General features: G+C 40.0%; 1 protein-coding gene across 4 annotated transcripts in view; it reads right to left on the reverse strand.

The window, feature by feature from the left end:
- The window catches only part of LEMD2 (LEM domain nuclear envelope protein 2), a 79616-nt gene that overhangs the window by 17758 nt on the left and 46889 nt on the right, over positions 1–14969 (reverse strand). For all 4 annotated transcript variants that reach the window (XM_056557566.1, XM_056557564.1, XM_056557567.1 and 1 more), the window contains 5 exons: positions 12990–13066; positions 12620–12699; positions 10392–10537; positions 7628–7729; positions 7395–7497 (listed from right to left, as the gene is read on the reverse strand). In XM_056557566.1, coding sequence (XP_056413541.1) covers positions 7395–7497; positions 7628–7729; positions 10392–10537; positions 12620–12699; positions 12990–13066 — 508 coding nt within the window. The remainder of the gene's footprint in view (positions 1–7394; positions 7498–7627; positions 7730–10391; positions 10538–12619; positions 12700–12989; positions 13067–14969) is intronic.

Consider the following 14969-nt stretch of genomic DNA (forward strand, 5'->3'; position numbering starts at 1 on the left):
AGATCATTGTTATTGGTCATCTTCTGCTCTGGTTTGCTCAATCTCAGACCAGAGCAGAAGATGCCGGGAGCCGGACAGAGGCAGGTGAGGGGACCTCCGTGCGGCGTTCTGAATGATCGGATCCCCGCAGCAGCGCAGCGGGCGAACAGATCATTCATTGAAATCGCGTACTGCCGCAGATGCCGGGATCTGTATTGATCCCGGCATCTGAGGGGTTAATGGCCGACGCCCACGAGATCGCGGGCGTCGGCCATTGCCGGCAGGTCCCTGGCTGCGATCAGCAGCCGGGATCAGCCGCGCATGACACGGGGATCGCTCCGATGCCCGCGGTTATGTACAGGACGTAAATGTACATCCTGGTGCGTTAAGTACCACCGCACCAGGACGTACATTTACGTCCTGCGTCCTTAAGGGGTTAAAGTGACAGTGGTCAGATGAGCAAAAAATGCTCTGGTCCTTAGGGTCAAAATGGGCTCGGTCACCAAGGGGTTTAGTCAAGGGTGCCAATAATTTTGTCTAGCCCATTTTTGGAGTTTGGTGTAACATTATGTCCAATTTGCTTTTTTTCCTCCTTTTTTGGTTTAGTTCCAATACACACAAAGGGAATAAACATGCGAATAGCAAAACATGTGTTACTGCAATTATTTTCTGTGAGAAATACTTCATTTTCTTGAAAAATTTCCAGGGTGCCAACATTTACCGCCATGACTGTATTTCACCTCCCTCATCTCCTCTCTGTTTGACAACCCAAAACAACTTTTCAACACATTCAACTCTCTCTTTAGGCCAAAAGTACAGACACCAATTACTTATCTCTGTGCTGAAGACCTGGCCAAATACTTTAAAACTAAAATTGTTGACATTCATAATGAAATCTCCCAGTCCCCGGCCACATTTCCTCTTCATCACTCTTAGTTTTTGAGCCAGTAAGTGACGATGAACTTTCCTGGCTCCTCTCATCCTCCCACCCCACTACCTGCTCTAGTGACCCTATCCCCTCACACCTTATCCATTCTCTCTCCCCTGTTATCACCTGTCACCTAACTAAAATGTTTAACCTCTCCATCTCCTTTGGTATCTTTCCCTCCTCTTCTAAACATCTATCATAACCCTGTCACTGAAAAAAACATATCTGGACCCATCTCCAATCGCCTGGAACGCTTGGTCTATTCCCGCCTAATCTGCTTTCTCTCTGAGAACTTACTCCTTGAGCCCTTACAGTCTGGTTTCCATTCCCTACACTCCACAGAAACATCCCTAACCAAAGTCACTAATGATCTTCTGACAAATCTAATGACAATTTCTCTCCATTGATTCTATTGGACCTCTCTGCGGCTTTTGACATTGTGGATCGCCAACTCCTCCTTAGTAGTCTCCACTCCATCGGTCTTAAGGACTCTGCTCTCGCCTGGGTTTTCCTCTCATCTTTCTGGCCGCTCCTTTAGTGTCTCTTTTTCTGGCTCTACATCTCCTTTTCCCCTTGCTGTTGGGTTCACCCAGGGATCAGTCCTAGGTCCTCTACTCTTTTCTCTCTACACATCCCCCATTGGAAAAACAATCAGTAGATTTGGCTTCCAGTACCACCTCTATGCTGATGACACCCAACTCTATACCTCTTCTTCCGACATCACCCCTGCACTCCTTCAAAATACCAGTGGCTGTCTCAAACATCATGTCCTCCTATCAAACTAAATCTTTCTAAAAACAGAACTTCTTGTATTTTCCCCATCAATTGATGAACCTAAACCTGACATTTCAATTTCTGTATGTGGCACTACTATAACTCCATAGCAGCAAGCTCGCTGTCTTGGAGTTATACTAGACTCTAATCTGTCCTTCACTCCCTATATTCAGTCCCTTTCACTTTCTTATCACCTGCACCTCAAAAACATCTCCAGAAACCGCTTGTTTCTCACTATTGAAACTGCTTAAACTCTCAATATTGCTTTAATTCACTCCTGCCTTGACTATTGTAACCCTTTACTAATAGGCCTTCCCTTTTCTAAACTCTCCCCTCTCCAGTGCATCCTCAATGCCTCAGCCAGACTCCTCTTTTTCTCCAGCCATTACATGATGCCTCCCCCCTGTGCCAGTACGACACCGATTACCCATTCAGCCCAGAATACAGTACAAAATCCTCAGTCTCACATACAAAGCTCTCCACAATGCTGCATCTCCTCTCTTATCTCGGTCTACCATTCAGCACGCTCTCTCCGCTCTGCTAGTGATCTAACACTAAAATCTTCTATAAGCCGAACCTCTCACTCTCGTCTCCCACAGTTTTAAATGTGCCCTAAAGACACATCTCTTCAATCAGGCCTATAACATCCCCTAATTGGCTTCCACTACTACCACTTTGCCCCTTTTTAAACCTCTAGGTCTAAAAGATATCAAAAGCTTCAAATTCGACAGTATTCCCCTATTCTCTATGTACTTTAGACCTTCAGAGATTAGGTTCACTCTCCTGTATGTAACGTCGGCAAACAAAAGAAAACAAAAACGGCGGCACCACTGCGGATAAAACTGAAGACACACTGCTAGGACTATCTGCTGCTGACCCGGTTCCCATTGTAGATAGAAATCATAATGAGGAATGAACAACTAGAGAAGATAGATATCGCACTGACCGGTCGAGAAAACCAAAAAGCAGCTTTATTCTGGAACTAGCACGGCAGCAAGCATCATGCAGGTAACATTCCAATACAGCTTAGGGTCAGGGAAGTGGGCAAGGTGAACAAGGTGTGGGGCGTGTGCAGAAGGGCAACGAATCGTTTCACGTCATAGGTGACTCTTCATCCGGCCTCTCTGAGGGGGAAGTTCCTTGGGTTTATATACATGTGCAATAGTGGAAAAATCCCTTAGCAACAGAAAAAAAAACTATTTGTGTATAAAATATGCAAGAAAAAACAATACATAATTTCAATGCATAATTAAAAGAATAAACAAATACAGGGAGAACTGCCAGAAAAAGCCGCGCAATAACCAAAAAAGGTACATTTTCTATAAAAACGCTGCACGTTCGTTAAGTCCAAGAGATCCAGTGGCATCCAAAAGGATGATCCACTTGGCCTCTTGCTGTAACAAATGAGCGTCGCGATCTGTCTCAATCCTAGAAAAAATTATTTCAAGACCCATACATTTTAATTCAGCAGGGCTACTACCATGACTTTCTTTTATGTGGGAAATGAAGAGTGTTGCTCCCTTCTCTGTCCTAAGGGACATCTATCAATATGGACTTACATTCCGAGGCTACGAGCACACAAGACCCACCTGCAGTGGAATGATCTATAGACACTGATCACACTAGCAAGTATGGACTCTGCGTTAACAGCAGGGCGAGTGGATGCAGGTGCGTTTTTCCTGATGTGCAGTAATAAGGATGAACTACAGTTGCTCAATATCAAATCTCTGGGGCACTGCATTTATTCTCTTGCTGAGAAAGAAATTAAGGTCTTTTGGACTATTAACTCTTTGTCCACCTATCTTGAATGTAACCGAGCACCTCGGGGCTTACGATTTTTCAAAGCTCCGTCACAATTTCAAGAGGATTCTATATTTATGAAGGAATGGCATGAAACACATTTGGTTAATTCCATGAATCTTTTGAGGACTGTTTTAGCTAAGAACCAGAGAGATTATTAAATTATCGCTGCTGATCTCTGCAAAAGCTAAATTGGAGTTGCGCTCTCGCACCCCGAATGAAAAGTCACTGTCTCTCTTTGTTAAGACCTTGGAAAAAAGACTGCTACATGTACAAACAGAAATTAGAGATAAAATAAAAATGTGTGCGTGGCAAGAACGATTATGAGCACCATCTTGAGTTTACATGGACGAAGTTCAAAAATCCTGCTCCATCTAATTTTAAGAGGAAGCCTAAATCCACCACTGACTTCTTCACTACAGAATCAGAGGGTAGTGTGTCTGATGATCAGGATGCTAATCGACCGAGCACATCTAGTGCCAACAGAGGGAATCATCATCCAGGTGAAGAATCACCTCTAGGATGATATGGTCCCAATACAACAGTGAATAGAAAAGGTCCATTCCCTTTAGGAGGAGAAAAAGTAGAGGTCGTCGGAGGAAGAACAGACAGCTAGAAGAAAGGAAAGAAGAGAAATTCGGTGACCTGGCGCAGGACTTAACCATAGATAATGTGATACATTTGACCTCACCGACTCTTTCATCAGACTGCACCAGAGCCTTGTCTAAAGGACTTAACTACGAGTTCAATGAGGGCTTTTTGTTGGAGCACTTTGAAGTAGATTTTTATGAATCTATTAGAAAAATAAATCCACGGAAGTTTTTTGCCAGAGTTAAAAAGCCCACTTGTACCCAGGTTACAAGGCAAGGAGAAGTTACTTGTAAGATTAGTACTTTGGGATTTAGAATGGTTCAGGAGTTCAGTAAGGAGGAGGAATTATGTGTTTTAACCCTCAATGAGCTACAAGAGGAAGGGCCAGTGCCCCGGCACAAGATGACCCTTCATCTTTTTTCTAGGGGTTAACCATTCAAGCTTTAGTCCTCCTGTTCCTGTTGGAAGCTCGTTAGATTTACTTCAGAAGGCATATGATGTTAACTCTTTAATATACCCCAAGTCCACTCCTAACTTAACCCATACTGAAAGAAATGCATTGGACTGGCTAGCTAGCTGGTAATCGTGTGTAAATCTGATAAAGGTGGAGCCGTGGCCTGTGGCCAAAAGCTGACCACGATTGGGAGGTCAATAATCACCTCTCCAATGCTGAAACTTATGAAAGGTGTATTAGTGATCCCACCAAACAAGTTCTTGATAGATTGTGCTCTTTTCCAGAACCAGCGTGGAGACGGGAATATTAGCAGAAGCGAGACAGCCGAGCGCCTCCTTCCCAAAAAATCCAGTCCCTGCGAAATGGTATATGTCATCGAAAGTGCATAAGTTGCTTAGCCAACCCCCTGGGCGACCGATCATCGCGAGGATCGGCTCAGCGGCTCAATACCTTTCCAGCTATCTAGAAAGGAGTTTTCCCCTCTCTTCCCGGGAATTCCCTCTTTCTTACATGATACAAATGATTTCATGATGGTGCTGGATGGGTTCGTGTGGCAGGACGCATTCCATCTAGTGTCGATAGACATTGAAAGCCTGTACACCCGCATCCCCCATGATGCGGGTGTGCAGGCAATGGGCGACTTTCTTTCCCTGATAAGTCTGAATCATTAGTATGTTTTGTCTCTGCATCTTTAAAATTTATTTTGGATAATTTTTTCATGTATGAAACACAATGGTATAGGCAGACACGGGGGACGGCCATGGGGTCCCCCGTGTCTTGTACTTATGCAAATGTATTTTTAGCAGTGTTGGAGAGCCAGCTGATCTTCTCTAGTGCCAACGCATTAACACGTCACATAAAATTATATCTCCAGTATGTGCATGAAGTGCTTGGGATATGGGAGGGCACTAGAGAAGAGTTCGATGCCTTTGTTTCTTACATCAATCTTAATCACGCAAACATGTTCTTCACTAGCCATTTCGGCGATGCTCACCTCGATTTTCTCGACGTGAGTATTGACGTAGCCAATGACAACATATCTACATCTGGCTACAGGAGAGAAATGGCTAAGAATTTCACATTCACTTCAAGAAGTTCACATTTACCACATGTAAAAAACTCCATCCTGTATGATTCAGAGAGGTTATCCCGTGACTTATTGATGCAGCCCTGGATAGAGCTAAGAAGCTCTATAGGAACTCCCTACACACCAGTAAGAGCCGTAGGCGTAAAGAACATAACAGGCAGAAAAGGTTTATGTTCGTGTTTAGAAATATACCTCTCAATCAGATCATCAAAAATTCTATACATAGATGTTGGTTTATGATTGAAAATGATGCTGACTTAAATTCTGTCGCAATACATAAACCAATTATCACATTCAAAAAAACAGTAACAATAGGCAATTACATCAAGAAAAAACTATTAGTCTGCAAAGAAATCCATGAATTGGTTACATTTCCCTTGAAAGAGCTGTTCTTTTTGTCAGCATAATTTAGGTAAACAAAATTTCCGAGTGGGAGGATATGAGGTCGAAGTTCACCAATCCATTACTTGCAGGAGTACCCACATAGTCTACTGTATTTATTGTCCATGTGGGAGATTCTATGTGGGGAAAACTAAAAGACCCCTTTTTCACTGCATTCGAGAACATTTTTATTCCCTTAGGGCAGAGAAGGGAGCAACGCGCTTCATTTCCCATATAAAAGAAAGTCATGGCAGTAGCCCTGCTGAATAAAAATGTATGGGTCTTGAAAGAATTTTTTCTAGGACTGGGACAGATGGCGACACTCCTTTGTGACAGCAAAATGCCAAGTGGATCATCCGTTTGGATGCCACTGGAGCTCTTGGACTTAACGAGCACAGCAACTTTTCCCAGTTTTTGTAGAAAATGTACCTTTTTTGGTTATTGCACGTCTTGTTCTGGCGTTTTTCCCTGTATTTGTTTATTCTTTAAATTTTGCATTGAAATTATGTATTGTTTTTTCTTGCATATTTTATACACAAATAGTTTTTTTTCTGTTGCTAAGGGATTTGTCCACTATTGCACATGTATATAAACCCAGGAACTTCCCCCTCAGAGAGGCCGGATGAAGCGTCACCTATGACGTGAAACGATTCGTTTCCCTGCTGCACACGCCCCACACCTTGTTCACCTCGCCCACTTCCCTGACCCTAAGCTGTATTGGAATGTTAACTGCATGATGCTTGCTGCCGTGCTAGTTCCAGAATAAAGCTGCTTTTTGGTTTTCAGGACCGGTGAGTGTGATATCTATCTTCTCTAGTTGTTCATTCCTCATTATGATTTCTATCTACAATGGGAACCGGGTCAGTAGCAGTTAGTCCTAGCAGTGTGTCTTCAGTTGTATCCGCAGTGGTGCCGCCGTTTTTGTTTTCTGGTGCCGTGCTAGTTCCAGAATAAAGCTGCTTTTTGGTTTTCTGGACTGGTGAGTGCGATATATATTTCTTCTCTACTTGTTCATTCCTCCTGTATGTAACCTTTTTTTATTTATAAAACATGGCTGGACCATTGTATCAATAAAAGCCCTTTATGCCTTCTGTCTCTACCCCATTCCTCGTAGTCTGTAAGCTCTCACGAGCAGGGCCCTCACTCCTTCTGTTTGAATAGTTAGTGTTTAATATTGTTGGCGTTATATAAAATAAAATTATTAACTTATTATTATTATTATTATGAAGTACATACAATGTCCTTAAAGGGTTAAGCTATACATTATACCTAGCAAGTTATCTATATTATTATAGTTGTGTATGTACCTGGCAGAATTGATAACCCATATAGAAGGGAGACAGTTTTATCATGTACTGATGTTCATAAAGATTGAAGGCTTCATATAGGTCACTGCTCACCTGTCTTGAGGCATTATCAATGAATCTCTCACATGCAGGATACCAATATATGGATTCTGCTCTATTCCTGAAGTCCAATCCTTGTAATGGTGTTTCACAACATCTTAAAAAGTCAAATAAGAATATGTATGAGCATTTTTTTGAATAAATATTCAGTCCAATTTCTAACATTTTCAGAATTAACAGCAGTTCACTACAAGGGTTAGTGAATTGTATACAAAAATATAGCATACCAATGATTTTCTCTACCATTGCAAACATCTGCTTCTCCTCTTCTTCCAACCTTTGCCAATGATATCTCAAAAAAATCAATAATATCCAAAGCATGAAGATACCTGGTAAAAGGAATTAAGATGTAATCCAATGAGAAAAATACATTTAATTACATTATAATATTGAATTGCCCTTATCTATACAAACTCACTTTATGAGCCAGTGGAAAAATGCAAAAGAAAAGTCATTTTCCCCATGAAACTACCACATAAGCAGATTAATTAGGAATTGCGTTGTTATTTCTAACACTGATTTAATTGAAAGAATCTGTAATAGGAGGAATGTTAAGTGTCACACAGCCATATTGTTGGAAAATTAAAGCGGGTACGCCTTTTAATAGAACCCTTAACCCCATAAGGACAAAGCCCATTTTGACCTTAAGGACCAGGCCAATTTTATTTTTGCGTTTTCGTTTTTTTCCTCCTCGCCTTCTAAAATCCATAACTCATATATTTCCATGTACAGACCCATATAAGGGCTTTTTTTTGTGTCACAAATTGTACTTTGTAATGAAACCTCTCATTTTACCATAAAATGTACGGCGAACCCGAATAATATTTTTTTAGGGAGGAAATTTTAATGAAAACCACAATTTTGCACATTTTGGAGGGTTTCGTTTTCACACTGTACACTTTACGGTAAAATGACATATGCTCTTTATTCTGTGGGTCAATACGAATAAAAGGATACCCATGGCTAGAAACTTTTATATTTTTCTACCGCTTAAAAAATAATCTAAAACTTTTTGTACAAAATCAGTAATCTAAAATCGTCCTATTTTGACGACCTATAACTTTTTCATTTGTCCGTATATGGGGCGGTGTGAGGGCTCATTTTTTGCACTGTCATCTGTACTTTTTATTGATACCACATTTGGATAGATAAAACTTTTAGATAATTTATTAATTTTTTGGGGAATAAAATGTGAAAAAAAGCAGCATTTTGGACTTTTATTTTTTACGTTTACACCGTTCACCGTACAGGATCATTAACATATTTTGATAGTTTGGACATTTACGCACGCAGCAATACCAAATATGTTTATACAAAAAAATTACGCTTTTTGGGGGTAAAAATGGGAAAAACTGACAATTTTCATTTTTATTGGGGGAGGGGATTTTTCACTTATTATTTTTTTTTACACTTTATGTCCCCAAAGGGGACTATCTATAGCAATCATTCGATTGCTAATCCTGTTCAGTGCTACGCATAGGACATAACACTGATCAGTATTTTCGGCTATCTTCTGCTCTGGTCTGCTTGATCTCAGACCAGAGCAGGAGATGGAGGGAGATGGACGGAGGCAGGTGAGGGGACCTCTGTCTGCCATTACAGATGATCAGATCACTGCGGCAGCGCTGCAGGCAATCCGATCATCTAATTTAACATGCGCATTGCCGCAGATTCCGTCACCTGTACTGATCACGGCATCTGAGGGGTTAATGGCGGACATCCGCGTGATCGCGGATGTCGGCCATTACCGGTGGGTCCCCGGCTGGTGATAGCAGCCGGAACCTGCCTTTTATGACGCGATCACCGCTCCGATGCTCATGGTCATACACAGGACTTAAATGTATGTCGTGGTGCGCGAAGGAAATTATTTTCTTTTTGGAACACAGAGCTCTCTGCTGACATCATGAGCACAGTGCTCTCTGCTGACATCTCTGTCCATTTTAGGAACTGTCCAGAGCAGCATATGTTTGCTATGGGGATTTTCTCCTACTCTGGACAGTTCTTAAAATGGCCAGAGATGTCAGCAGAGAGCACTGTGGTCGTGAAGTCAGCAGAGAGCACTGTGCTCATGATGTCAGCAGAGAGCACTGTGTTCCAAAAAGAAAATAATTTCCTTTGTAATATTCAGAAGCTGATAAGTACTGGAAGGATTAAGATTTTTTAATAGAAGTAATTTACAAATCTGTTTAACTTTCTGGCACCAGTTTAAAAAAAAATAAAAGTTTTCCACCGGAGTATTCCTTTTTAGAATTACTACAAATGTGTATTTCATTTTGCTTATACAGTGCTGACATATCAGTTGTTGTGTTCAAAGGGGTTAACAAATTAAAGACCCTATTAAAATCACACATTAAAAGGAGATTTCCAGTGAAAGACAACATATTCCTTATCCACAACTTATCCCATACCTCCTGAATGAGACCCTGGCTTTCTGTAAGCACTTACATCTGCAGCACGCACTTCTCTCAGAGCCATTCAGGAGATCGGAAGGGGTCTCAGCAGATCAGACACTTGTTCCTATCCTGTGGATAAGGGATACGTTGTCTTTCACTGGATAACCCCTTTAACTTACCTATATCCCAAGTATGTTAGACAATGCTGATGCCCGCCATTGATTCAGCAGATGATGTGATCAATACTAATCAGCTGGGGGGGTGCTCTTACCCTCTGATGATACTAGCCAGTGTAGGGACACAAGGTGAATGGTAATGCCCAGTCGTGATGTCTTTCATAAAAATATTTAAAAGGAATAATAGTACAACATAGGGGGAGGTTTATCACGACCTGTTTTGTAGATTCTGGTGGCAGGATTCCAATATGGTTTTAATCTTGTTGCTTCTCAGCCACCACCACACTCCCGAAACACAGGGATTCTACTATTTGGTTGTTTGCCTACTGTTTGTATTATTTTTTTATGCATGCAAAATTAAACATTCTTAAAAAAAGTATCAATTCTGAGGTAACCAATCAACAATTATTATTTTTTTTTACCAAGAAGAGCCAAAAAGAGGTTTGAAATTGCAGTGTAAAGTGCATTCTTCAATCGGCAAACAAATCCAAGTCTAGGCTTAGAAGATTCAAGACAAAAGACGTCCGTCCTCTTAGTGGCAAGTTTTTCAGAATCCTTACCCTTTACCCTAACCAAAACATAAGAAAAAATTTATGTCACCAAACTACATTATAACAAAGGGCCCTGTCTTCTTAAATTACATCAGTATATCCTTATAAGCATATGGGCATGTGTGCCTCTTAGCTTTTCCTTTATTATAGGGTCACACATGCCATATTTTGCAAAATATTTTCTGCAGCTAATTTGACTTTAATGGGTAGGAACATATGAGGCAGCAAATATGCAGCAAAATATGGCATGTGACCCTACCCTAATAAAAATATTGACACACATACATGTATGTATGTACAATAAAGACTCAGAATGTATGTACAATATTTACTCAGAAATCCAGAAGGAACACATGCACCGAACTACCATGCAGCATAAATTAACACATTATATACTCCAGCAAAAAAAATCCACACAGTATATACGGCTTGCTGCAGGGGATTTTACAATTTTTAGTACAAAGGAATAAAGCAGAGTAAAAATTTACATTAGTATGGCACTTTTTATGGACCTAGTTCAACAGCACATCCACCATACATGAACATACCTCAAGGCTGACATGTACTAAAAGGGGCATATATGATGTGGCTGCATTGTTTCTCTCTTTAAGCCCCCTTTGATCTTGCTTGACACTGCCTGTTATTAAAGAAGAACTCTGGCTGGAAGTTTTTTTCTCTCTAAATATGGCTATTGTGTAAAATATAAAAAAAATGTATATCTACTTACCTCTAGCACTCTCGCGGTGCCTCTGGTGTCCTGCTCTGGTCTCCCACAGCGATAGTGTTCCTGAGCTGCAGAGCAGACGTCGTTTACGGAAGCACCCAGGCCCAGTGTGTCATACTGCAGATCAGTGGCTGCAGGATACCGGTGGCTCCACAGGAGCGCTAGAGGTAAGTAGATGTAAGTTTTTTTTTTTATATACCACACAATAGCCATACTTTGAGAAAAAAACTCCCACTGGATTTCTTCTTAAATAAAAGCCTTTGATTTGCTAATGTATCTATCTTTCTCATTAAACAACTTTAGAACATTAATTGTTGAGAAAAGAAACAGTAAAAAGAAAAAATGTACGGAAAACACCCAATGTATCGCCTTATATGGGCATAAGAGTTGCCTGTAACAAGCACTGACTAACAACGCAGGAAGTCGATCATTTCTTTGTCATTTATTGTAGGAGTTTGAACAAACTAACAATTGTTCAATCTAACCCCTCTGCTCAGATTGGCCTCTGTTTGTGAACTTGCACATCGCTATGACTCCGCCCCAAATGGGATCTGAATAGTTCTGATTTTTAAAGGCATTTCTAGTTATTTAAATATTGCGCCTTATGATATTTTAGAGCAGTTTTTTCAAGCTGTACTATACAATAAATTAATTAAAACCCTAGAAATTCCAGCAGAGTTTAAGAATGTCCAGAACTCTCAAATTCTTAACTCCAAAATGCCTATGTTTGCAACATCCTGTTCTGAAATGCAGTTAAGGACACAGCCAATTTTATTTTTGCAATTTCATTTTTTCCTCCTTGACTTCCAGGAGTCATAACACTAATATTTCCATATTCAGATGCATATGAGGGCTTGTTTTTTTTGCATGACCATTTGTACTTTCTAATAACTTATCTTACCATAAAATATTATTTATGTAGGGAAAACAACAATTTTACAAATTTTCATGCTGAGAATTTAACTGTAAAAATATCTGTATTGATCACGGGATCTGAAGGGTTAAAGGTGGACATCCGCGCGATCGCGGATGTCCACCATTACCAGCGGGTCCCTGGCTGCTGATAGCAGCCGGGACCTGCCACACATAATGCGAGCACCGCTCCGGTGCTCGCGGTCATGGCGGAGCGTAAATGTAAGCCATGGTGCGTTAAGTACCACGTCACCATGACGTACATCTACGTTAATTGTCGTTAAGGGGTTAATAGACACAGTTAGGACCCAATATGGGTGGATCTGAATGAGGCCAGTATTTAACAATGATATATCTGGTAATCCGATGTTTTTGCATTGTTCTAGATTGGTGTGGTCCGTGGTACTGCTAACACTGAAGTTTTATTCATTTCTAATGAACTTCAGTATGCATTTTTACTCACCATATGCCAAAATGTTTGTCACTGCTCAGCAACCAGTCCAATGCAGCATCAAATTTCTCTGCTCCATATCCACTAACATTCTAGTGCAGACACAGGTGAAACAAAACCAGGAAGAGTTATCAATCCAAGGATTATGGCAATGTAATGTAAGTTTATGGGGGAATTTATCAAAACCTGTGCAGAGGGGAAAAAGGGAGCAGTTGCTCATAGCAACCAATAAGACCTTTTCTCTGATTTTTTAAATGCCTCTGAAGAACGAAAGAAGAAATCTGATTGGTTACTATGTGCAACTGGTCAACTTTTACTCTTTACTCTGCACAAGTTTTCATAAATCTCCCCAAGATATACATACAGTTCTACATCTACTTACCATCACATGCTCTTCAGCTCTTTTAACTGGAATACATTTACTAGTCAGATCAGATGGGTTTCCACACACATAACCACCTGACATAAAGAAAAGTTCAGTTTAGCATTTATTGATGATTAATAACTGAAGTGCATCCTGTGGGTTAGTAGCCCTTTCAGGGCTGATATTATGAAAGAAAATAGGTATACAGTGTACTACATAAATGTGTCCAGCTTCGTTGTTTTTATCTGCAGCGGAGTTCCCAAACTAAACTCCCGAATGCAGATGTGCACATAGCCTTAGTTTACATACCGAATAAACTACCATCACCATGCACATAGCAGTGACACATGATATTGAGTAGGTGGCTATCATTTATACCACCCTCTATTAGAGCTCTGTTTATTGCATGATGTTTATACATTAATCTCAATAATAAAAAAAACAGTACGCAGAAAACTTGTTGGCTGCAGGTAGATAAGATATATAATAATATTAAAAAAAAGGCTAAGTAGATGATCTAGATTTGTGTATTTCAAACTAAATGTAAGTGCATATACCGGTGTATCTTTTTAATGGTGTTATGTTTTTGCTTTAAAAGGGATTTAATGTTTTCACCTTGTCTTGGTAAGAAGGCTAATGGAGCTGTGTCATAATTAGAATAAAGATATATTTATACCAGTTTCATGTTTAGATATTAGGCATAGCTAGAAACATTTTGACACTATTACAAGTAGATATTGTCACTTGTTTCGTCCCCTTGTCCATGAGCATAGGTACATAATCTGTGGTGCTTTCAATCACAATTTTAGCTATCAAGTACTTAAGTACTTTTTTTTATATATCAACTGGCTCCAGAAAGTTAAACAGATTTGTAAATAACTTCTATTAAAAAATCTTAATTCTTTCAGTACTTATGAGCTTCTGAAGTTAAGGTTGTTCTTTTCTGTCTAAGTGCTCTCTGGTGACACCTGTCTCGGGAACCGCCCAGATTAGAAGAAAATCCTCATAGCAAACCTCTTCTAAACTGGGCGTTTCCCGAGACACGTGTAATCAGAGAGCACTTAGACAGAAAAGAACAACCTTAACTTCAGAAGCTCATAAGTACTGAAAGGATTAAGATTAGATTAATAGAAGTATCTTTCTGTTTAACTTTCTGGAGCCAGTTGATATATATAAAAAAAAGTTTTTTTTCCTGGATAACCCCTTTAAGACTGTATGATGTGAACTTACATGGGGGACACTAACTAAAGCTTTTTTTTTTTTTTTAAACACAGGAAGACAGCTGACTGACATAAGCACCAACCTAATATGAAAGCTGGTGCTTACTAATATGAATGAGTCTTTACATAGCTGTACAATTGTTTATGCATCCACTTATTTCCATGTTTGTCAGCAGCACCTCCTAAGCATGGAGAGATCTGTAAGTAACTAGGCCATTCAGCTGATAAACACTCAGTCTAGAGAGAGTGAAGGATTTTTCTACTTTATGCTGCACTGTATTGGTTCTAATTAGGTGCCACACACAGTTTGTAGAAATGATTGGGATCCTAATATACCAGCTGTGCCAATTAGCTTTCCAAATGACATTTCCTCTTCATATTTGGCAGTGCTTGTTGATCAGCTGGCATGGACAATACTGACTGTGTTTGTTTTAAGCCATAGGGTCAACTGTGTTTATGAAGACAGAATCCCATTTAGAGCAGCTAATTATGTGAATGTAACAAATGATTTCCTTTGTATGCAAAGATAAAGCATTGGGAGAAGACAATGTACATTTTGTAGTTCACAGAGAATACACACGTAATATGAAAGGGGTTATGTGGCATTCAGCAAAAATTTGTATTCTGCTGGAGCCGAAAAAAATAAAATAAAAGTAACCCCCCTCCCCCCTTAAAAAAATAAATAAATAAATAATCCAAAAATATACTTGCCTAGTGCTGTTCACTAGAGATGAGCGAATTTACAGTAAATTCGATTCGTCACGAACTTCTCGGCTCG

The sequence above is a fragment of the Hyla sarda genome, chromosome 2 (assembly GCF_029499605.1).
Source record: "Hyla sarda isolate aHylSar1 chromosome 2, aHylSar1.hap1, whole genome shotgun sequence".
Lineage (NCBI taxonomy): Eukaryota > Metazoa > Chordata > Amphibia > Anura > Hylidae > Hyla > Hyla sarda.